This window comes from Mobula birostris, chromosome 16 (genome assembly GCF_030028105.1).
Source record: "Mobula birostris isolate sMobBir1 chromosome 16, sMobBir1.hap1, whole genome shotgun sequence".
NCBI classification, from domain to species: domain Eukaryota; kingdom Metazoa; phylum Chordata; class Chondrichthyes; order Myliobatiformes; family Myliobatidae; genus Mobula; species Mobula birostris.
In genome coordinates, this window is record NC_092385.1 from 21905169 (window position 1) to 21930747 (window position 25579).

The following is a 25579-nucleotide window of genomic DNA, read 5'->3' on the forward strand; positions in this document are numbered from 1 at the left end:
ATTAAGTATATAATTTTAGCCGAAGTTTTCCATGCCAAATATTAGGCTAGTGAATACCGTGCAAACTCAGTGGCATTTTAAATACAGAGCACCAGAACTGTAGTTACTATTAATGCTTTATTCCTATATTCTGTGGCCTTCCTCATAAGACTCAAAATGTTATTTATCCTTTACTTCAACCATCTTCAATCTTTTGCAATGGAAATAACTGTCAAATCCATTTTTAAATTAACCTCTATCACTTATTTTCAGGTAATTATACTACATTTCATGATTATTCTTACCGCAGCAATCAATGCTATGTAATATGGATTTATCAAGTCCCAACGCCTTTCCTTCAAATTGTGACATGCTAGTTTTCCTTGCCATTAGAGCCGATGGCAGATCCTCTGAATCGTTTGCTGCCAATAAGCAATCGTGTTGAGAAGTTCCAAGTTCCAGCTCATGAGGATGACTTTTTTCTGCACTGTCAGAATTTGGTGCACCCGATTCTGCTTCAAACCCAGCATACTTGGCTAGTGCTTTTCTCTCAGCTATAGCTTTAGCAGCCTAGACAATCCCAAAAAGAACAAGTTAACTGGCAATAACTATAAAACATGCAATTAGTTCAAAGAAATTACAAGCATAGGATCGTGATAGTCAGATGAGCAGATTCTTTCACCAGCTCATTTAAGTTAATGATTAGCTTCTGTTCTATTTTGCTGGACTGAGGCACTGTAAATAGATATTCCTGTTATGTGTTGCTAAATCGATAATCCTCACCTGTTCCTGTTTGCTCTGGGTTGCTACTAAATAATGTTCATCATGCGGATCTTCTGAATCACCTTGAGATCTGTGTTGCAAGGCAGTGATCTTCTGTCCCACAATTCCAAACGTCGCAGGATAAAACAAGGCCATCGGTGCCTACCATGCGCATGTATACAAACAGCAAATTTATCGGGATTCACTGCTCAAAATATTTCATCTTATTTAGTTCTGAATATACATAGAAAGCTTACAGGCCAACAACAAATGATAATAAAATTGAATGGGATAGGAAATCATCCTCAGTTGTATTTGTTAAATACAGTAGGTACTTGGTTTCAATGGATCATAATACCAGAAGGGAACTTCAAATTATGACATATCTAATGAATGGACTTAGAAATTTGACACTGTTATGTTCTTATACAGGCCAAAATAAAAAAATTTCAAAGCACTTCCATTTTAACAAGAAATAGATAATTGAGGAAATAATAGTCACTCAGTAAAAAATACGGTCCTGCAGTCAAAACACACTAATGGTTGGAAAACAAGGGTATGCCTTAAATTCTTTTTTCCAAAAAGATTAGATTTCTTTAGCATTTATAAATACTCAAGTTACTAAGATTTTGGTTACCTGTAGCTTTTCATCTCCTAATTTCAGCTGGTATAATAAAGCTGGAGAATCTGGGTGACGGACCTTGAATTCATGATCTTGAATTCCAGAGATATCCTGTTCAGTGAAATACAGCAGAAGAAAGGAAAATGTTGCTCCTTCAGCAGTAATATTTACATCTTTGAACCCATGAACACTACCTCACTATTTTTTTAAAAATTCTGTTTTTGCACTACTTATCTTAATTTAACTATTTAATATACACATATATGCTTACTGGAATTCAGTTTTTTTCTATATTTATCATGTATTGCGTTGTACAGCTAGTTGCAAAGTTAAAAAAATTCCTGACATATGCCAGTGCTATTAAACTTGATTTTGATTAGTCAGCAGCACAGCAGTAACATTGCTGCCTTCCAGCTTCAGTGTGTCGGTTCTGACCCCTGGTGCTGACACTGTGGAGTTTTCAGATTCTCTACGTGACTATGTAGATTTCTTCTGATTTTGTCCCACTCACCCACTCCCCAAGATGTGCTGATAATTTAACTGGCTATTATTGTATTATTCCTACTGTGGATAAGTGGTACGGAAAGTATCAAAGGTCAGTGGATGAGCATGAGAAAAAAAACAGGAAAATAAATCAGCAAAAGGGAGCAAATGGGATTGCACTGCTGGGAACTGACGTGAATACAATGGGCTGAATGGCTTCCTCGTGTATTGTAATAAGTTCCTGACAGGATCATATTATTTAAAAGCCTATCTTCAAACAATGACCAAATCTTGGACACTGGGTGTGGTGAAACTGAAAGTGTATCAGAGAACTTTTAACTTAACTAAGGTTCCTAATGTAATCCCTGACAAAGGCAAATTTTTAATATACTTATAAAGTTAAATATTAGTATTTTAAGTATTTTTCTATGTGTAGCTCAAACCAATATCCTTAAAAGTTCAGGGTATTAAAACAAAATTTTCTATGACAAATCTGTGAACCTTGATGGATACAGTTTTCTCCAGTAGCTATTTTTAGAACAGTCTTCCACTCCAATTTAATTTCTTAAATTTCTGTGCAAAAGACATTGGATGATATGGAATAAATAAATAATGAACAAACTGAGTGGGTCAGAGCCAAGTCAAAGCCTTTCTGATATTTTTTCCTCCATTTTAATTAGTGGTGGAAACGTATAGAGCTCGTGAACCTTGCATTGGTTCTTTCTGCAAACCTGATTTTCCAATGTGCCCAAACCCTATACAAGCTTAAGAAAAATCTTCACACACCCAGCACTCTCATCCTAGAAAACTTACAATACAGGAGGCCATTTGGCAAATAAAAAAAAGAGCTATTTTTATTTAGAGTGGAGAAAGTGGGCCACCTCAGAACAAAACATAATGGAGCAGTAGAGAAGAGACAGATAGTAGTATATTTTCCCCATAGCAGATGGTAGAGATCTAAGATAAGGAGTAGGTAAGGTGTACAAGGTTTGCAGAGCACACAAGGAAGAAGAGGAAGCCTACTTATTAAGTGTTACAATACTAACTAAGTATCTGGATGAGAACCTGAACAGCTAAGGCTTAGAAAATTACTGATCAGGTGCTGGCACGGGATTAGTACTTGGGAGTCAGAATGGATATGGTGGGCTGAACAGCCTGTTTCCATACTGTGTATAAAGTCCAATGACCTGCACTTCCTTCTCTTCTGCTCAACATTCTCCTGGTTACATTTTATTCCTTCTCCTTGTTGCATTTCCCCAAATCTAAAACTTCAAAATTCTATTGATTAAACTCCACTTCCTATTTTCTGACCAATTGAACTGACCCTCCCTGTCTTGCCCTCCACGAGGACCCAGGACTTGCATGGATGACAGTAGTGAAAACCAAGAGGATGCTACTGGTATGATGAAAGAGAGGGAGAGAGAAGGATATGGATAATGTACAGAAAGAAAGAAATTTGACTTCCTATTGCTATAGTATTCTGATATGCCTGCCCATGGCCTCCTTTATTGCCACGTTAAGGCCAAACTCAGGTTGGAGAAGCAATGCAATATTCATTCTCTTCATCCCTTCTTGTCTGCTCATCTGTCCATCACCATCCTCTAGTTCCCCTCCTCATTCTCTTTATGCCTGGTCCACTGCCTTCTTCTTTAGCCCTACACTTCTTCTACCTACACTACACTACCTGCTTCTTCCTTCACCCCCCTCTCATCCACCTTCTCCCTCAACTGGTCTCATGTATCATCTGCTAGCTTGTTCTCTTTCTCCTTTCTCCACCCTCTTATTCTGGCTTTTGCCTCCTTCCTTTTCAGTCCTGATGAAGGGTCTTGGATTGAAGTGTTGACTGTTTATTCCCCTCCATAGATGCTGACAGATTATTTTATGCTTATTTTCCAACTTTTATTTGCTCTGTTTCTTGGACCTCACTAATTTTCTGCCTTTCATTTCCAGCTTTGCTTTCCTCTTGTTCCATTCCACACTCAGCTTCCCATCAATAACTCAAAGATTGTCCTATAGAGTCTTCAACTAAAGCACTAAGGGTTTCTCTTTCCACACAGACTGCCTGACTTGCTGAGCATTTCCAAATTTTCTATTTTTGCATCAGCTTCAAAGACAAGGCAGTTTAAATCTTTCTCAAAACATTAGCAAATTTACCTACAAAAATGCTAGATCTGGCTTTATTGTGCAACAGTCTGGTCTGTTAACTCTTACCTTTCCTACAATAGTTCTCAATGTCCCAAGAATCTAAAGATGTCCCTCCTATACAATTTCTTCCAGCCATTCACTCCTCTATACTAACCTCCTATTTTATAACTCCATGGCACGTTCAAGGGAGAATAATATAGAACTTATTACTCATAACTCTATGACTCTAGTACCTTTAATGTCCTGATTTTGAATCTTTCCCAATCTCTTAAAATCTACTTGCAGAATCTCATTCCATAATCTAACTTTGTTGCTATACTGATATGGACCACTAAATTCTGTACACACTCATTGAAACTAACATCCACGAAGTGCCTGTCTGGACTCCCCTCAATACAGCCCCTATGGTAATCACTCTCTTGGCCTTTCCCCTCTCTTTTCTTTTGTATCGTCTCTGGAATTAGCATTTACAAGGTGATTGAGCTTTCATTAAAAATCAGTGCAATAAAGAAATGATTGCACCTTTCACAATCTATGGAATTACAATGAAAAAATTTAATGCTGGCTAATTTCAAGAAGCAAAACTGATCTTATTACTATTTTCAAATTTAAAAAAAAAATTAAATATCAATTTTGAGCCTTTTCCCAATTTGTAATATATATTTTTTAAATTTTAAGAATTATTTTCATCAAAGCTATTAAATCTTAAATTAAAATTTTCCACCTGTTTTCCCAAAGTTTCCTTTTTATTAAATTGAAAGCAAGTCTGACCTGGTCAAGATGGCAAAATGTCTCTTTAAGCTGCTGAAGAAGAACAGCATCTATTCGATTGAAAACTTGACATTCTCGGTATGGAAAACCGGATCGCTGCATAAGCCAGAAGAAACATCTGGTCACATCAGATCCTCCATATGTTAAACGGAGTCTGTTGGCCACAGAAAAATCTGCTTAGTCAACATGTACGTTAGCTTTTGTCCACATTTGCTTTAATATGGCATTAAATTTTAGAATCTAAGCATAACTATTAAAATCTCTTACTCAAAACATCAACACATCCTCCAAAACTAATTTCATCCCCGTCATTCAAGCCAACATTATCAGCTGTACCTTCAGTAATATTAATGTGCTCTGGAATTCCCTTCCTAAAATATTCCACATCCTTCTCTATAAGCTTCTTCCCCTCTGCCATCTGATTTCTAAATGGCCATTGAGCCCATGAACACTACCTCACTACTTCTTTATTTCAGTTCTTTTTGCACTCCTTACTTTAAATATTTAATAGATATATATATATATATATATATATACTTACCGTAATTCAGCTTTTTTTCCCCTCTCTTTATCATGTACTGTTGCTGTAAAGTTAATAAATTTCACGATATATGCCGGTGATATTAAACCTGATTCTGATCCTATTTAAAATCCAACTCCTCAACCAGAATTTTGTTTTCTCTTTTCTTTCCGTGCTTTAGACCTATGTGTCCAAGGATTTTCTATATATTCATCAGACATATGGATATAAAGCACCCTGGAGGATATGCTGAAGCTGTCATTTAATGCAAATTGTATAAAATCACCTAATGAAAATAAGTTGATGGACTGCCTTGAACATATTTCTAGAGGCCAATCAAGTAAATGCATAAAACAATTGTGCACTTTTACATTGGTCTTGTTCACTTTTGCTTATTATCTATATCATCATTCTTCAAGGCAAGTTTAGAAGAGTCCAGTTCAGAGAAATTCCTTTTATACAGATCTAAGAGACATTCAATTGTGTACTTTTAAACTTATATGTGTACTTATATTGTGTACTTTTAAACTTATATTGAGCGGTCTTCTATGAACAGACCACAACAATCAAGTTGATGGCCCAACACTACAATGGTCTTTCAGTGTTTTCTACTGCACAGATTTTATTTTGAAAAACTGCAGCAAAATGGGACCCTTTATACTGTATCCATTGATAAAATTATGACTCCTAAAATTCCTCATGCAAGGGTCAGCTGTGCTTTTGCAAGTGATTTCAGGAGCACAAGGTCATGATCAAAAACAGTAATACCACTTAACTGTATAGGGTAATTGTAAAAATGGCACACATGAAGTGGTATTCATTAAATGGTATATACTGCAGATTAATAGGAGTTGGATTGAGTTGAACTCCAAATGACGGAGACCTAAAAGATGTGGACTACAGAAATTTCCTTTCTATAGTTAATTCTTGATTCAAACTTTCATGTTGAAATGTTTGTAGTGTCTAATTCTTCAGTTTTGCAGATAGAATCTCAGTTTAAAATAAATCCCAAGAATTGGCACATCCTGACCTGGTATTTCGATGTGAAACTCCATCTTCTACACAACACACACTGGTCTTCTGTTCCCCTACATCCACCACACAGGCACTACTTAACCCGCTTCCAAAAGTAGCACAGATAGATTCCTGATGGACAATAACACCTGAAAATATTATAAAAAGCAGAGAATAACATGAATTGTATTAAAGGCAAAAATTATTTTATAAAAGAGTTCTGCTGATTCAAATTTACTGAACATCAATTATCTCACTTAAAATAAAACAGGGATTAAAATGACCTTTCAAATAAAAAGAGTTAATTTTAAAATGAAGAACACTAATATACAATAAAACAGAAAAAAAACACGAACAGAAATGAAAGAGAAAAAGCGAATAAATCTATTCTAAAGATCATACATGAATGTTAACCTTTTCTTTCCTTCAAAAACAATATAGTTATATTAAACTTAAATAGCTAAATTAACTGGAATAATATATGCCACATATCCTACCTGAGAACCCTATATTGTTCAGCAGTAGGTTGACCATTTCTTTAACATGCTGTCTGTTGTAGATATCTGGGATTAGTAGGATACATCTGTAATACTTGCACAATCAGTACAAAAGAATTAAATATTAAGGTTCAATAAAGAAGGAAAAAAACAAGTTTGTACAAATGTTTCTATTATGTTTAAGAACTGTTGAATGAATCAGCACATTGACCATCGCACAATTGTATGTGAGTTTCTACATTAGGTTCTGTCGATGGCAATTTAAAGTTAGAAATCTTAAGACAATACACAGACTCTAAATTCATGGACAATGATACATTTAGATTGACAGTTCAGTAGGTAAACTGCAATGCAAACACAAATGTTGTTTTCCCTTTTGCCTTCTCACATGACTTCCAAGTTATATATACTGATGTTAAAGCTCTGTCCAATCTGGAAATAATGATCAGCACAGAGTAACTTTAGACATACTTAATTTTCTTGCATAGCTGCACTGAGAATTACAAATAACCAACTACATCTTTTTCCAAGGGTAGAAATGTCAAGTACTACAGAACAGTATTTAAGGTGGGGTAGCTTAAAGGAGATTTGCAGGACAAGTTTTTGTTACAATAGTGGTTGGTACCTGGAATAGGCTGCTGGGGAGAGTAGCGGACGCAGCACAATACTGACATTTAAGAGGCTGTTAGATCAACACATAAATATACAGGGAATGGAGGGATTTGGATCATGTACAGGCAGAAGAAAATTAGTTTAATTTGGCACTGCATTCACCACAGACATCGTGGGCCAAGTGGCTTGTTCCTGTGCTGTACTGTTCTAGCAGTTCTATGTTCTAACAGTCAAGGTAATCAAATATGGTGTGTATGACATTTTATAAAAACAAGTATGCCTGCAAATATCTCATTTAATTTGACATATATATATTTGTATAATATAAATGAAGCTTGATAAATTTTGTGTAATTTCTCCTACTTTTTTCACCCCTTGAATACAAGCAAAACCCACATTGTGGGAAGGACGCTTGTTGCTAGAAACAGCCTGTTTTACAATTTACCGTAACACAAAACTGTTATCTGTGCATGTACAAAGACAAGTGGGTAGAAAAAAAACACATTTTGTGTTGATTTCTTTGCTTTCCTTTTTACATCAATTCCATGCCAGTGAATTTTATTCGGTATCGCTAATTCTTGTATGCTGACTCATCAATTTCGCAAGGACAAATTCCGTAAGGGCAAATTTCTGTAATGTGAACACCAGTAATAAAGGAGTCATCTGCACAGGAATGGGTTTATGGATTTATCTGTAATTGCATACCCCAAATTACATTAAATATTAATCTTGAAACCCCAGCTAGAATGTTAGCATTCACTGAGTAACATTATATGAGTTGAAACAAATATCAACCATGCAGTGGCGCCTGGAAAATTCATATCTGGAATATTATATGATATTTAAGATACATCATAAAGGACATTTAACACTGAAGAATAGCCAGCAAAAATATCAAATATCATGACCTCTTAAAAGAAAACAAAAAAAAAATCTGGAATGGGATGGAGAATTACTAGACACACATGCACTTTCAGAATGTTTTGAAATGCTTAATATTTTAGAATTAATTTTTGAGTGCAGTCATTAAAGTTTAGTATGTAAAACGGGGTAACGGATATTCACACAGCAAGGTCTTGCTATAAGAGTAGCCTTGACAAATGAAGTAATTTTTAAAATTCTATGCATTATTTTCCTGCCAACTCAAATTAACATGCCCTAACTTGCACTGGTATTGACATTAGATAAAGGTGCTGATTTCCAGTTCCTGTAGATGGAGTCCTAAGTACTTCCCTAACCTTAGTTATTGGTACAACATCAGAGTTACCCATTCTAAAAAGGAACAAGCGACCAAAGGTAGAATGCCAAGATCCTTATTCTGAATCTTGTGTATTAAATGGAAGATTTCCTGTAAGAGATGTTTATGCCTTTTTTACATGACTTACTAAACACTGGAATAGCAGGGTGAATGATTTAAAAATAATGTCTGAATTTTATAGAAAAGCTAATGGCAGCAAATTAACCATTTTATTGTGGAGGCATATACTTACTCCAATAGGTGTGATCATATGCTAAAGAAAGGTGAAATGGGCACAATCACATATAGGCAACCCCTGAATTATGACAGGTTTGCAATGGTCCTTAATTGTGATTTCTCATAAAGCAAAACTGTGTCATCTGCACATTGGTCAAGGCAGGCTAGTTGGAAAAGAAAATTAATGTCATTTATTTACTTTATAATCACTAAATCCTGTGAGAGCAAATTTTATTCTGTATCTTAAATTTTGGGTAGTGATTTGCGAATTCTGCAGGAGGGGAATTTCTATTACTCAAATGATCATAAACAGGTAACACACACAAATTGCTGGAGGAATGCAGCAGGCTAGGTAGCATCTATGGAAAAGAGTAAATAGAAGCTGCCTGGCCTGCTGAGTTCCTCCAGCAATTTTTGTGCGTTGCCTGGATTTCCAGCACCTTCAGATTTTATCGTGATTATAAACAGGTGGTCAACTATACTAAGAAACTGGCTTTGCTGCCACTTTTCATTATGCAAAAACTCTAGTTTTTTTGTGAATTGCTATTAGGTCAAAATAATAGTACTGAAGACAAAAAGAACTCAATAAATATAGATCAGGTAGATTAAAAGGAAGATGTGAAACAAATTTAAAGGAGGAGTAGGCAAAGTTCAGTTTTTCGCAGTTTATCTTATAAGTTGTCAATTTTACTCCTGAAAGTTATGCTAATCTCTACCCCAAGATCACAACTATTAAGTCCTTGAATTTACTGCGCATCTAATGATTGAAAGTTGTATAATAATTAACAGAACAGTTTAATACAAAAAGTATGGAATAAGTTTTGTAATGAATAAAGTCATACTGATGTTTCACTGAAGTTTTTTTATTTGACATTACAATCTCTGGTGAAGGTTTGTCAGGAAATAGTTGAACAATAGTAACAGTCAAGAGGGAAACTGTGATGGAAGTGAATAGATTACTTTTTAAAAATCAAAGTCAGAAATAAGTTTTGTAATATGCTTACTGTCAATCATGTGGTCAATAATTGAAATGTTTTAAGAATACATACTAGCCCTTGAACTTTATCATTTGAATCACGGAAGTTAAGTCACTCACCTTTAAATCTTTACGTGGAATTTCTAGAAATTTCTGAATAGCGTACGTCCATATAGTTTCCAGATCAGCCAGTACTGCAGTGAGAGAACCTCCAGGTCCTGAATGAAGGTTAAACTGACCTCTGCGAATTGGCCAATGTATATTGTAGTAGTCTGTTGGATTTACATACAATGCCTGTGAGAAGAAAATTAAGCGTCAATATTTTCCATGATATTTAAACTTTTACTATGAAATAAATCTGCCACCATATTAACTGAACATCTAAGTGCATCAAATTTAAGTAAAATTGACACAGAGCCACTGATTCTGTGCAGTCATTCCTATCTAAAGAAAAAAATAGAAAGAATAAGAATGAAAGAGAGGTTATCATGATGGATTAAAAGTATCAAATTAGTTACCAGTAATTTGGAATGGTCTTCTCACCTCTGAGAAACTGTTATTGGTATTGCCTAATGATTATTTATCTAATCTCGTGAAGCAAAGCTGTGATCAAAGTTAAACATAGTAATTACCACAGTTTCACCATTTACAAAAATATAAGAATTAATGGCAAGATCAGCACAGGTTTATGAAGTTTGTAGATCTGGTGTTATAGCTGCTAGGAAATGACCAACTTAAATTCAAGTTCAAGCTCACATTCAACTGAATACGTGTACACTGCCTAATCAAACAGTCCAAGGTGGACCACACAGTATATTTATAACTTACCAAAAACACAAAGCTAATATTACCACAACCCAGTAATGAAAATATAATTAAAATATGAATACTTCTGTTAATAAACATCAACAAAATAGCATTTGTGACAGTAATTGCCCCAGAATATTTTACAATACACATGGCAGGTTAGAAAATGAATAGATAATCTGTTGCAGTGCTATTGCTTGATGCTACTAAATAGCCCCTGGTATTACAGGAAAGATACTGGCATAGAGAGATTAGCTGACTAGCAGGAGACAGAGGAGGAATAAATTGGGACTTCTCTGGTTGGCTGCTGGTGACTACTAGTGCTCCACAGGAGTTGAATTTGGGACCTTTTTTTATGTTGTCTGTCAATGATTTGGATGATGGAATTGATGGCTTTGTAATCAAGTTGGTGGATGATACAAAGATAGGTGCTGTTACATTCTTGACCTCTCGAAATGAATGCTAACATTGCATTTCCCTTACCTACCACCAACTCAATCACAATTTCATCATGGTTGAGAGGGATAATAAATCAGCCATGATGGAATGGCGGGCAGAATGGTGTAACTCTGCTCTTATCTCTTATGCTTGACAGATAAATGCAGACCAGAGCACCAGTGTTAATGCTCATGCTCTCCTCTAAAGATTTACATATCAACAAAAGATTTATTTACCAAAGGAAAGTATTACCTCTTCTCCTACAAGAAATTCAGGTTGATGTGATGTGTTTGTCCATTTGACCCCAGAATTAGCATCCAAGACAGCTGGTCTCATCTGTTTGTTATACACCCTGACCTGCAAAAGAACATTAAATGGTAAGTATGTGTTATCTACTGTTCAGAGAGTTCTCCATTTTATCTGTACCAAAGACATACTGGCTCTCCCATGTGCTGTTTTCCTGAAACCTTTTTAAAAATTCAAACAAGTGCCCAATTCTGTGCACACAACTTAAAAATCCGAACACTACAGAAAATGCCAAACTATCAAAAAAAGTTCATTTGAAATGCCAGCCATTCTTTATCATTCCGAAGTAATACAATTAAGGAATCTAGGTATTAATCTCATTTCTTAACAATCTCTTTCTTCAAGATCAAAAGTGATTATGAAAGTGTAATCTAGTGCAGAAATATAAAGCTGTACCTGATCTGGTGGAGCTGGTATCCGTCTTGCACCATTTGACATCTTTTTGGACCATATCGCTTGATCCACCATTTTAAGGCCATTCAGTCTTTGCTCATTACTCTCAGGTTTCTTAAAAACATATTTTTTATTTTGATCAGTATTTCATGGTTATTGTGGATTGTCTAATTTTTAGATTATCTTCGCACGTTAACTATAAATTAAAACAACTAATTTCTTTATTGAAAATTGGTGTTCTCGTGTAAGGATTGGCATTACGCTAAATCTGGAGTCTTTATCATTCGTAGCCAATCCTTCAACTCCAAAAAATAGGGAATTACCAAAAATAATAATACAACTGGGCAGAGTCAACTAAAGGCCCCACACAGGTTGATCAATAAGGTTAGAACACAATAATCAGGGGAAATATACTGGAATTAATTGTCTATTGGTTAACAGAAGATAAAGAACAAAAATAAAATGATCATCTTGGGTCAGCAAGCTTGAGCAAAGGGTAAAACAAAGGTATGATTATCTCAATGATTTGACTGATCAGACCAAAAGTAACATTTGCAAGTTGATAAGGAGCTTTGACTAGCGGCCAATCCAGATATCAGAAGTTTGGAGAGGAGGGGACTTCAATCAGGTCTACTGCCCAAGGATAAAAGTCAGCAGCGGATTGCGGCAGCGTAACAGAGCTTTGACCAGCGGCTAATCCAGACGTCAGAGGTTTAGAGAGAGAGATTTCAATCAGGTCCACTGCCCGAGGATAAAAAGCAGAGTTTTGGAAGTTGGAGATGTTTATGAGTTAATCGTAATTGAGATGTAGGGAAAGAATAATAACATACAAATAGTAGCAGAGAAAAACAGCTTTGACCAGCGACCAATTGTCATTTGGGATTGATTAGTAACTGCAAATTAAAGGAAGGTAGGGACAAACTATTGTCGCAGCGTTCGTCGTCTGAGTGGACATAGCCAGAGTGCGTTCTTGAGGCTTTAGCCCTTTGATGCTTCAGTGAACAAAGGCTTCACTCAGAGAAAGCAAAGGAAAGTTAAATTTTTCCTTCTCTTCTTTACATCTGCTCAGCTAGGGCAGCAGAGATGCCAGGCAGGATAGTGAAATTCTCCTCTTGTGGGATGTGGGAAGGCAGGGAGACTGCCAGTGTCCTTGATGACTAGAACTGTGAGAAGTGCATCCAGCTGCAGCTTCTAACAAACTGTGTTAAGGTGTTGGAGCTGGAAGTGGATGAACTCCGGATCAGTCAGGAGGCTGAGGGGGTGATAGATAGGATATATAGAGAGGTAGTTGCACCCAAGGTACTGGACACAGGAAACAGTGACAGTCAGGAAGGGGAAAGGGGTGAAGGAGCCTGTGCTGAGTACCCTTGTGGACATTCCCCGCAACATCAGGTATATCACTTTGGATACTTTTGTGGGGGGGGGGGCGGGGAATGACCTTACAGAGGAAAGTCACAGTGGTCAGGTCTCTGGCACTGAGCCTCCCTCTGTGACTCAGAAAGGAAAGGCGGAGAAAAGGCACGTTGTGGTGATATGGAATTCGTTAGTTAGGGGAACAGACAGAAGGTTCTGAGGGCGAGAACAAGATTCCCAGATGGTATGTTGCCTCCTGGGTGTCAGTCTGGACAACTTGGATCAAGTCCTCAGCATTCCCAAGTGGGAGGGTGAACTGCCATGTAGGTACCAATGATATGGGCAGGGCAAGTTACGAGGTTCTGCTGAGGGAGTTAGGTTCTAAGTTAAAGGGCAGGAGCTCCAGGGTTGTGATCTCAGGATTGCCACCTGTGCCAGATCTAGGAAGATCATACAGTTTGATACATGGCTAAGGGGTTGGTGTAGGAGGGACGACATACGGTTTTTGGTTCATTGGGCTCTCTTGCAGGGAAGGTGGGACCTGTACGGAAGGGACGGTTTGTACCTGAGCTGGAGGGGGACTAATATCTTAGTGGGAAGGTTTGTTAATGCCACACAATGGGGTTTAATTAGAGTTTCAGGCAGATGGGAACCAGAGTGCCAGAACAGTTAGTGGAGAGGTTCTGGAGGCAGATATCGGTAAGATCTCAGGTAGTTAGGAATCAAAATGTTGAGCAGGGTGCGACTAGTGCCCCGATCTGCCTGTATTTTAATGAAAGAAGTATCATAGGAAACGTGGATAATAGTGCTGAAGACGTGGTAGCTGATTTACGACAGAGACAATGTGTAGTGAGATAGGGCAAAATTGCATCAATAGGATGAGTTGCAATGTAAAAGCTGCACTAGATTCACCCTTGCCTCAGTAGCAAGTACGTCCTTTTTCAAGAATTGTATACTGTGATCCCATCAATTATGTGTCCTACATAATTGTAGTAAGACACCTTTATTCTTATACTCAAATTCTCACACAGTAGGACTAACAAACCGTTTGGCTTTCTAATTACCTGCTCAAGGACATCCAGCTCTTTGGAATATCATAATTTCCTAACTCTTGCCATGTAAAAATACTCTTTAAGCCCCTTTGCATGCACACCACTATTCTTATTCCCTCAATGTTTTGTGATATAAGGCCATAAGATATAAGAGTAGAATTAGACCACTGGGCCCATAGACTCTGCTCCGCCATTTCATCATGGCTGATCCAAATTTCCTCTCAGCCCCAATCTCCTGCCTTCTCCCCATTTCCCTTCATGCCCTGACCAATCAAGAATCTATAAACCTCTGCCTTAAATATACATCAAGACGTGGCCTCTACAGCTGCCTGTGACAACGAATTCCACTGATTCACCACTCTTTGGCTAAAGAAATTCCTCCCCATCTTCATTCTAAAAGAACACCCCCTATTCTGAGGCTGTGTCTTCTGTCTCAGAGTCTCTCACTATAAGAACTATTACCTCAACATCCATTTTATCAAGGCCTTTTACCATTCGACAGGTTTCAATGAGATCACCCCTCATTCTTCTGAATTCTAGTGAATACAGGCCCAGAGCCATCAAACGCTCTTCATGTGACAAGCAATTCAATCCTGGAATATTTTTTGTGAACCTCATTTGAACTCTCTCCAGTTTCAACACATTCTTTCTAAGATAATGGGTCTTAACCTGTCCACAATACTCCAAGTGAGGCCTCACCAGTGCAATATAAAGTCTCAACATTACATCCTTGCTTTTATATTCTCATCCTCTTGAAATGAATATTAACATTGCAATTGCCATCCTCACTACAGACTAAACCTGCAAATTAACCTTTAGGAATCCTGCACAAGGACTCCTAAGTCCATTTGCACCTCAGTTAGAACCATAGAATCATAGAAACTACAGCACAGAAACAGGCCCTTTGGCCCTTCTTGGCTGTGCCAAACCATTTTCTGCCTAGTCCCACTGACCTGCACACGGACCATATCCCTCCATACACCTCCCATCCATGTATCTGTCCAATTTATTCTTAAATGTTAAAAAAGAACCCGCATTTACCACCTCCTCTGGCAGCTCATTCCATACTCCCACCACTCTCTGTGTGAAGAAGCCCCCCCCAATGTTCCCTTTAAACTTTTCCCCCCTCACCCTTAACCCATATCCTCTGTTTTTTTTTCTCCCCTTGCCTCAGTGGAAAAAGCCTGCTTGCATTCACTCTATCTATACCCATCATAATTTTAATTGTTTGTATTTTCTCTCCATTTAGAAAATAGCCAACCCCTCCTTCTACCAAAGTGCATGACCATACACTTCCCAACACTGTACTCCATCTGCCATTTCTTTACCGATTCTCCTAGTCTATCTAAGTCCTTCTGTAGCCCCTCTACTTCCTCAAAGCTACTTGCGCCTCCACTCTCTTCATATTGTCTGCAAGTGTTGCAACAAAGCCATCAATTCCATCATCCAAATCATTGACATATAACGTAAAAAGAATCGTTCCCAACACAGACCCCTGTGCAACACACTAGTCACTGGCACCCAACCAGAAAAGGCTCCCTTCATTCCCACTCTTTGCCACCTACCAGTCAGCCACTGCTTTATCCATGCTAGAATCTTTCCTGTAATACCATGGGCTCATAGCTTGTTAAGCAGCCTCATGTGCAGCACCTTATTAAAGGCCTTCTGAAAATCCAAGTATATAACATCAATCTATTCTCCTCTGTCTATCCTGCTTGTTACTTCTTCAAAGAATTCCAACAGATTTGTCAGGCAAGATTTTCCCTTGAGGAAACCATGCTGACTACGGCCTATTTTATCAAGTGCCTCCAAGTACCCTGAGACCTCATCCTTAATAATCCACTCCAACATCTTCCCAACCACTGAGGTCACACCAAGTGGCCTATCAAGTCAAGTTTTTTTGCCATTTATCTACATACATGTATATAACTTATGAAGGTAAGGATAAAATCTACAGATGGACCACACATAAATAACAAACTCAAGTGCATTAATATTAAATAGTGTAAGGTACAGAACAGATTAACCAGTGACACATCGAATACCGTGTGTCAGGGAGTTCAGAAGCCTAATATCCGGGGAAAGAAACTATTTCTCATTCTGACCATTCTTGTTTTTATGAATCGTCGTCTCCTGCCTGATGGTAGAAAGCCAAAAAGGATGCTGGTTGGACGGATGGGATCCTTAATAACACTAAGGGCTCTGCATACGCGGTGCTCATGATAAATATCCCCAGTGGATGGTAGGGAGACCCCTATGATCCTCTCAGCTGTTCTCACAGTCTTACGTAGGGTCTTCTGGTCTGATGCTTGACCGCTTCTGTACCAGATGGAGTTGCAACTTGTCAGGATGCTTTCAATGGTGCTCCTATAAAACACAGTTAAGTTGCAGGGCAGGGCCTTGCTTGCCTCAACCTTAGGAAGTGGAGACACCGCAGTGCCTTCTTGTCGAGGGAGGTGATTTTAATGGACCAGGTGAGGTCATGCATGATGTGAACTCACAGGAACTTGGTACACTTAACTTTCTATGGAAAACCATATATTCGCAGAGGGGGATGCTTTGTCTGTACCTTCCTGAAGTCCACAATGATTTCCTCGGTCTTCTCCATGTTCAGGCTTAGGTAATTTTTCTCACACCAATCCACCGGTCCTTTCTATACTCCATCTTGTCATCGTTCTTGATGAGGACAACCACTTTTGTGTCATCCGCAAACTTGATGACACAGTTTGAGCTTTGTCATGCGACACTGTCATGTGCCAGTAGTGTGAACAGCAGCGGGTTGAGCACACAGCCTTGGGGAGCGCCAGTGCTCACTTCTGCCTCTCTTCCTTCTTGAAGAGTGGAATGACATTTGCAATTTTTTAATCTTCCGGAACCATTCCAGAATCCAGTGATTCCTGAAAGATCATTACTAATGCCTCCGCAATCTCTTTAGCCACCTCTTTCAGAACCCTGTGGTGTGCACCATCTGGTCCAGATGACTTATCTACCCTCAGACCTTTCAGTTTTCCAAGAACCTTCTCTTCATTTATGGTAACTTTACACACTTCATGCCCCAACACCTGGAACTGCCAGTGTCTTCCACAGTGAAGACTGATGCAAAATACTTATTCAGTTCATCTGCTCTTTTGTTGTCCCTCATTACTACCTCTCCAGCATCGTTTTTCAGCGGTCCAAAATCCAAACTCACTTCTCTTTTACACTTTATGTATCCAAAGAAACTTTTGGTATCCTCTTTAATATTATTGGCTAGCTTACTTTCCTATTCCATCTTTACCTTCTTAATGACTTTTTTAGTTGCCTTCTCTTGGTTTTTAAAAGCTTTAGAGCTTTCCAATCCTCTAACTTCCTACTAATTTTTCCCCTATTATATGCCCTCTCTTTGACTTTTATATTGGCTTTGACTTCTCTTGTTAGTCATGGTTGTGTCATCTTTCCTTTAGAGCACTTCTTGCTCTTTGGAATTATATATATTCTGGGCCTTCCGAATTGCTTCCAGAAATTCCAGCCATTGCTGCTCTGCCGTCATCCCTGCCAATGTTCTTTTCCAATCAATTCTGAACAATTCTGGTTCATTGCACAGCATCCAATCCAGAATAGTTGATCCTCTAGTGGGCTCAACCACGAGCTGCTCTAACAAGCCATCTTGTAGGCTCTCTAGAAGTTCCCCATCCTGTAATCCAGCACCAACCTCACTTTTCAAATCTACCTGCATATTGAAGTCCCCATGACTATCGTAATATTGCCCTTTTGGCATGCATTTTCTATCTCCCGTTGTAATATGTCAGCCACATCCTTACTGCTCTTTGGGGTCTGTATACAACTCCTATCAGGGTCTTTTTACCCTTGCAGTTCCTTAGCTCTATCCACAATGACTCAACACCTTCTGACCCTATGTCACCTCTTTCTTAATGATTTGATTTCATTTTTTACCAACAGAGAAATGCTGCCCCACCCTCTGCCTTCTTGCCTATCCTTTCAATACAATATGCATCCTTGAACATTACGCTCCCAGCTATAATCTTTCAGCCTTGATTCAGCGATGCCTACAACATACCTGCCAATCTGCAACTGTGCCAGAAGTTCATCTACCTTATTCCATACACTGCGTGCATTCAAATACAACACCTCCAGTCCTGTATTCACCTTTTTTGATGCATTAGACCGGATTCTCTTATGGTGGGTATGTCACATGAGGACAGTCTCCCATTCTCTCAAATTTAGAAATACTGAGAAGTGATCTCACGGACAAAAGTAAAATTCTTCATGGCCTGAAAAGAGTAAATAGGTAGATAATAGTCTCAAAGCAAAAGGATTGAAATAAGGGGAAATTTCTTCACTTGGAGGGTGGTAAATCTTTGGAATTCACTACTGCAGAGGCTGTAAAAGTTAATTTACCAAATGCAAACAAACAGCTATCAATAAATTCCTTGATATTCACTGAATTGAGGGATATGAGGATAGTGCAGGATGATAGTGTTGACAGAGAACTCAGCCACAATAATGCTGAATTCCAGAACAAGTTTGAGGGACCAAGTGATTTACTTTTTTTTCCTATTTCTTATCCACTAGTCATCCTTTAATTTTTATCTGAGTTTCTAAGCATGTTTCTTATTCAATATTTAGCTTATCGTTCTTTAAACTTCTTCCGTAACCAAATAATTTTGTTTGACAATGCTTTTGTGAAGTGCCTTGGCATATCTCGCTTTGTTGAAGACACTGTATAAATGCAGTTGTTATTCTTATTCTTAAGCCTTACCCTAAATTCTACAATCCAAATAGCAGTAGATTAAATCAGGGGTCCCCAACCTTTTTTGCCCCGCGGACCGGCTGACACGGGGGGTGGGGGGGGGGTGGTGAGGGTCTTAATCACAACCGGAATAAGGTGATAAGTCAACTATAAGTCACTTATAAGTGGCTAATACACTCAATTTCGTTTCTAAAAGGGTTTATCTAATGAATTTAATATTAAACACACCACATATTTTCCTTGCATGAATATAGTGATAAGTCAATTCTAAGTCACTATTCACTAAGTCAATAGCATTATAACATTTTAAGTAACATTTGGCTATTAAACACACAGCGCATACTTTCCCCATATGAACATATAAAATCATTGCAACACACCAATATGACTGAATCAGTGGGAGCCATGAGCTTGTTTCCCTGCAACAAGACAGTCCCACCGAAGGTTGATGGGAGACAGCGATGCAGTACTCGAAGGGGGTTCCTTATGTAATGACCTCGTGTGCGTTCAAGTTCCAACAGTGTGCGTGACAGGGAATGAGGAAAGGTGCAGCTGACTCATATTGTTTCATATCGCCAAATCATATCATTTCCTTGCGGCCCAGTAGCACATGCTTTGCGGCCCGGTGGTTGGGGACCAATGGATTAAATGACCGAATCCCCATCATTATAAAAGGATAAAACAAAAAAAGCTTACATTGAGACCATCCCTTTGAAGCCATGGATCCTCATATCGAGGCTGTCCTTGTTGTTTATGTCTTCGGGCGATGATGTGAGGTACACCAATAGGGAGTGTATCAGCAGCTCGGCCAATCCTCAGAGTGGATGATCCAGGGTGAATAACCACAATGAAGTTGCTCTGGATTGGCTTCAAAGCATAAAATTTCAGTTTACAATCCATAATAAGATAATGTTCAAGAAACTTAATAAATGAAAAGTAAACATAGGAGGTCAATCTTCCAGTCCCCTAAACTTAGCACGTTAATTATTCTAAACACTTATTGATCCAAAGATAAAGTGTTTTACCACAGAATTTTTGCTACTTTTTGCACATTTATTTTCTGCTTCTACTCTCCTGACAGAAAGTCAAACAGAAAGAGATTAAACATATCTTCATTAAGAAGGATAACAGCCCGAAACATTGACTGTTTACTCTTTTCCATTAATTCTGCACGACCTGCTGAGTTCCTCCAGCATTCTGTGTGTGTTGCTTTGGATTTTTCAGCATCTGCAGACTGTCTTCTGTTTGTATCACCATTAATTATCTTTCTTTAACTCAATTTTCAGGACAATACTCATCTCATATTACTTGGGAATTTTCTTCTTGACCAACAGACCACAATCAATAAGAATAGCCAGTATTAGGGTAGGGCCTTTTAGTTCCTAGGGATGAACATTATCAGTAGCCTGCCCTGGACCAACTGCATAGATGCCACAGTCAAGGAAGCTCAGCAACATGTCAGGAGGCTAAAGAAATTTTGCATGTCCTCATCAACCTTTACTAATTGTTATTGATGAACCACAGAAGATATCCTACCTGGATGCATTAGAGATTGGTATGGCAACTGGTCTCCCTGTGACTGTAACACACTTCAGAGTTATTTTGGAACTGCACTTACATCACACACACCAGCCTTCCATCTATAGACTCTGTATATACCCCAGTATAGCAGCCAGCATAATTAAAAACCCCACCCACTCCCAGACAGTTTCTCTTCTCCTCTCTATTGTTAGGCAGGAGATACAAAAGCCTGAAAGCATGGACCACTAGGCTCAAAGACAGCTTCTACCCTGCTGTTGAAAGACTATTGAACAGTTCTCAAGTAAGATAAATGAACTGTCGATCTCACAGTCTATCTTGTTATAATTTTGCACTTTGTAGTTTACCCACATTGCACTTTCTGTTAGCTGTTGCACTTTATTCTACATTCTGTTATAGTTTTGCCTTGTACTACCTCAATGGTCTGTGTAATGAATTGATCTGTGTGATCGGTATGCAAGACAAGCTTTTCACTATACCTTGGTACATGTGACAATAATAAACCAACTCCTATTCTACTTCCGGGATGCAGGTGTCTTTGCCAAGATTGGAATTTAATGACCATTCCGAAACTTCTTTTCAACCACTGCAGTTCTTGTGCTCTCGCACTGCTGTTTCTTGGAATAACAAAGACTTTTATCTAACTATTAAAAGCAGTACTGTAATGCATTTTCAAGTTAGGATAAGTATGCTACTGAGAAGGAATCTATAATTGGAGCCATTCCCAAATGCTTGCTTCTCCTTGGGTCTTGGCCTGAACTGTCGACTCTTTATTCCTTTCCATAGATGCTGCCTGACAGGCTGAGTTCCTCCTGCATTTTGTAGGTGTTACTCTGGACTTCCAGCATTTGCAGAATCTCTTGTGTTTGTGAGATGACTGAGCTAATGGGTTTTGGAGATGCTGTTGAATTAGCCTGAATATTTACATATCCAGCATGATATGATGGTGCATGATACTAGTGGTACATAAAATGGATGCTCAGAGCTTCAATCAAGTGAAAAATTTCCTCTTAGGTAATGTGGAACTTGTTGAGTGCTGTTAGAGCCACACACAGTTAGGCGTAGAATGACATTCTCACACATCAGGACGACAATAAGTCATGTACAGCCTCGTAAGCAACAGTGTACAAGCTGAGTTCTGGTCAGTGGTGACCCATGGGATGCTGCTGTGGAAGACTTGGTGATGGCAATGCAGCAAGACTCATCCATCTTTATACTCCACCCTCCATGTAAAGACCAACATCCCATCTGTAATTTTCATTCTGTGCTGTACCGAGGCACGAGCATAGTCTATTTCATACAGGGATGTCATCTCACTTTATCTAAGTAAATCTTGCTTCTTTTCTTTTTACCAGGATGGATATCCTTAAACTTTCCCACTCTACATGTCCCCTTTTTGCCGCTCACTTAACCCATTTATATCCTTTTTAAGACTGTATGCCCTTCACATATCCTACTTCACTGCCTTTATCTTTTTAGCAAACCTGAATATATTGCACCTGATTCCTTTTTAGTTCATACAGTCATAGAGTACAGAAACTGGCTGTTCAGCCCATCTAGTCTGTGCTGACCTGTATTTCTGACTAGTTCCATCTACCTGTACCTAGACCAAAGCCCTCCATACCCTTCTCATCCAGATACTTATCCAAGCTTCTCTTAAATGTTGTAATTGAACCTGCATCAACCATCTCCACTGGCAGATCATTCCCCATTCTCACCACCCTGAGTGAGGAAGTTCCCCCTCAGGTTCTCCATAAATATTTCACCTGCCTCAATGACTATCGTTCAGTAGCACTTATATCATAAGACCATAAGACAAAGGAGCAGAAGCCAGCCATTCGGCCCATCGAGTCTGCTCCGCCATTTTATCATGAGCTGATCCATTCTCCCATTTAGTCCCACTCCCCCACCTTCTCACCATAACCTTTGATGCCCTGGCTACTCAGATACCTATCAATCTCTGCCTTAAATACACCCAATGACTTGGCCTCCACTGCTGCCCGTGGCAACAAATTCCATAGATTCACCACCCTTTGACTAAAAAAATTTCTTCGCACTTCTGTTCTGAAAGTGACGAAGTGATTTGAGAGGTTGGTGATGAAATATACCAACTCCTGCCTGAGAAGCAACTTGGATCTGCTCCAATTTGCCTACTGGCACAACAGGTCCACAGCAGGTGCCATCTCATTTGCTCTTCACTCCACCCTGGAACATCTGGACAGCAAAGATGCATACATCAGGATGCTCTTTATCAATTACAGCTTGGCATTCAATATTATCAATAAGCGTTAAGACTTTGGCTTCAACAGTTCCTTGTGCAATTGGATCTTCAATTTCACTTGTAGACCCCAGTCAGTTTGGATTGGCAACAACGCCTACTCCACAATCTCTGTTGGTGTAGGTGCACCACAAGGCTATGTGCTTAGTCCTCTGCTCTACTTGCTTTCCATTTATGAATCAGTGGCTAAGCTCAGCTCCAATGCCATATTTAAGTTTGCTGATGACACCACTATTCTCGGCCGAATCAAAGATGGTGAGAAAGCAGCATATTGGAAGGAGTTTGAAAATCTGGCTCAGTGGTGCCACAACAACAACTTCTCACTCAAGATTTGCAAGACTAAGGAGCTAATTATTGACTTCAGGAGGAGGAAACCAGAGGTCCATGAGCCAGTCCTCATCAGAGGATCAGAGATGAAGAGGAGCAGCAACTTTAAATACCTCGGTGTTATCATTTCAAAGGACCTATCTGGACCCAGCACACAAGTGCAATTATGAAGAAAGCATGGTAGTGCCTCTACTTCTTAGGAGTTTGTGAAGATCCAGCGTGACACCTAAAACTTCGACAAGCTTCTATAGATTTGCAGTGCTGAGTATATTAACTGGCTGCATCACAGCCTGGTATGGAAACACCAATGCCCTTGAATGGAAAATCCTATAAAAAGTATTGGATATGGCCCAGTCTATCTTGGTAAAGACCTCCCCACCATTGAGCACATCTACATGGAGTGTTGGTGCAGGAAAGCAACTTCCATCATCAAGGACCCTCACTACCCAGGTTATTCTCTCTTCTTGCTGCTGTCATCAGGCAGAAGGTACAGGAGCCTCAGGACTCACACCACCAGGTTCAGGAAAAGTTATTATCCCTCAATTATTGGGCTCCTGAACCAATACTGAAATGTTCCCACAACCTATGGACTCACTTTCAAGGCCTCCCTCTTCATCTTATGTTCTGAATATTAATTGCTAATATATTTATTATTATTATTTCTTCCTTTTTGTATTTGCCGTTTATTGTCTATTGCATACTGGTTGTACGCCCAGTTGGTGAGGTCTTTCATTGATCCTATTATGGTCATTAGATTTATTGAGTATGCCCACAAGAAAATGAATCTCAGGTTTGTATATGGTGACATATGTACTTTGATAATAAATTTACTTTGAACCTTTCAACCTAAATCTGTGACTCTAGTTGTAGTCTCACTCAATCTCAGAGAAAAGGTGAAATACAACTTTAGAGAAAAGGCATGTATTTATTCTATCTAAACCCATCATTGTTTTGTACACCACTATAAGATTTTCCCTCATTTCCTGTGCTCCAGGAAATAAAGTCTTAATCTATTCAACCTTTCCCGATGACTCAGGTCCTCAAATCCTAGCAACATCCTTGTAAATTTTCTCCACACTCTTTCAAGATTTGCTTTTACTTCTGTGGACCAGAACTGCCAGTAAGAGTAGCAGAATAAAAGATTGAAAATGGCTGAAGCCCCAGCAATAATCCCTGAGCTATCCAAGTAGGTTGCACTTATCAAACTGATAATGAACATTTTATCCGTACTTTTTGCCGTGTGTTTGTAATTTAATCTTCCATCCATGCAAATTATTATCAGTAATCAATTTATATGTGGTATCTTATTAAACACTCTTAGGAAATCCAAAACTGCTGTTTGCCACTTATCAGTTTACATTAGTTGCTGCAGAAAAGCCTGAAATTATTTGAAGAGCAACAACTGGGAAAAATTATCCAATGTTATACAAATATTCCTCTTTCTCAGCTTGTAATTATGTGGATCTTAGCTGAAAATGCGTGAAATTAGGATACTGCTCAAAGAAACTGCTTCAGCAGTGTTCCAAGGCTGAGATTAACCTCCAATAATCACAATCATCTTCCTTATGATGGACAGCGCTGCTTCTCTATATTGTGCCTCAATCATGCGCAAATTCTTCTAAAGTTTCCTTTAATAAGTGCTCAGAAGTAGCACGGTTTGTTTTCAATTGTGCAACACTCACTTTGAAGTTGGCAATCAAACCCACAGAGGGCAAGCACCTGAGATTGGCAGAGAGAAGATAACCAATAAAAAAAAACTCAACCACAACGCTATCCTGAAGAGAGGAAAGAATTACTAATGACAGGACTGAAAACTAACAGGTAAGAAGTACCGCAAACACGAGGAATTCTGCAGATGCTGGAAATTCAAGCAACACACATCAAAGTTGCTGGTGAACGCAGCAGGCCAGGCAACATCTCTAGGAATCTCTTAATAACTCTTTCTTCAGTTAGTCCTGCCGAAGGGTCTCGGCCCGAAACGTCGACTGTACCTCTTCCTAGAGATGCTGCCTGGCCTGCTGCGTTCACCAGCAACTTTGATGAGGTAAGAAGTAACTTTAGAAGCGAGGAAAAAAAAGACTAGGAAGCAGGGGAAGGGAACGTAAGATGCAGCGAGTCAGGTTGGTTACGGGGCCTAGAAGGCTACGGTTCTGAGTGTCTCGGGGTCAGTTAGAGACAAGAGTGAGGATGGTTAAGGGCTCAGCATGATTGAGGACCAGGTTTGCCCGACTTGCACTCACCTCGAGTACGGACTCTGGGATGGCGGCGGGGACGATCGGCCGCTTCACCCCGCGTTGCTCCTTTTCCTTTTCCTTCTCTTTTTCTTTGCCGTTGTCCGGTTCCACTTGCGTCATTTTTTTTCACGACCAGGTCTGGGCAAGGACTACCAGGTCTCCCCGAAAATGTTGGGACTGTTTTTCGGCGAGTGTGCCTTCCCCGCCGAGCGTTTCCTGTCTCCGTATGTCCTACAGCCTCTGTGTC

At 39.0% G+C, this 25579-nt stretch overlaps 1 protein-coding gene across 2 annotated transcripts in view; it reads right to left on the reverse strand.

Annotated features, from left to right (window-relative positions):
* The window catches only part of actr8 (actin related protein 8), a 28575-nt gene extending 2996 nt beyond the window's left edge, over nucleotides 1-25579 (reverse strand). The window contains exons 1-11 of one of the 2 annotated variants that reach the window (XM_072280407.1): nucleotides 25339-25578; nucleotides 19651-19821; nucleotides 11803-11913; nucleotides 11353-11457; nucleotides 9976-10149; nucleotides 6794-6887; nucleotides 6313-6445; nucleotides 4763-4916; nucleotides 1379-1474; nucleotides 763-903; nucleotides 285-549 (exon numbers count right to left, since the gene is read on the reverse strand). In XM_072280407.1, coding sequence (XP_072136508.1) covers nucleotides 285-549; nucleotides 763-903; nucleotides 1379-1474; nucleotides 4763-4916; nucleotides 6313-6445; nucleotides 6794-6887; nucleotides 9976-10149; nucleotides 11353-11457; nucleotides 11803-11913; nucleotides 19651-19821; nucleotides 25339-25452 — 1558 coding nt within the window. In that variant the 5' untranslated portion in view covers nucleotides 25453-25578. Of the gene's footprint in view, nucleotides 1-284; nucleotides 550-762; nucleotides 904-1378; nucleotides 1475-4762; nucleotides 4917-6312; nucleotides 6446-6793; nucleotides 6888-9975; nucleotides 10150-11352; nucleotides 11458-11802; nucleotides 11914-19650; nucleotides 19822-25338 lie in introns of both variants that reach the window. The other variant, XM_072280408.1, reaches the window with a different exon arrangement.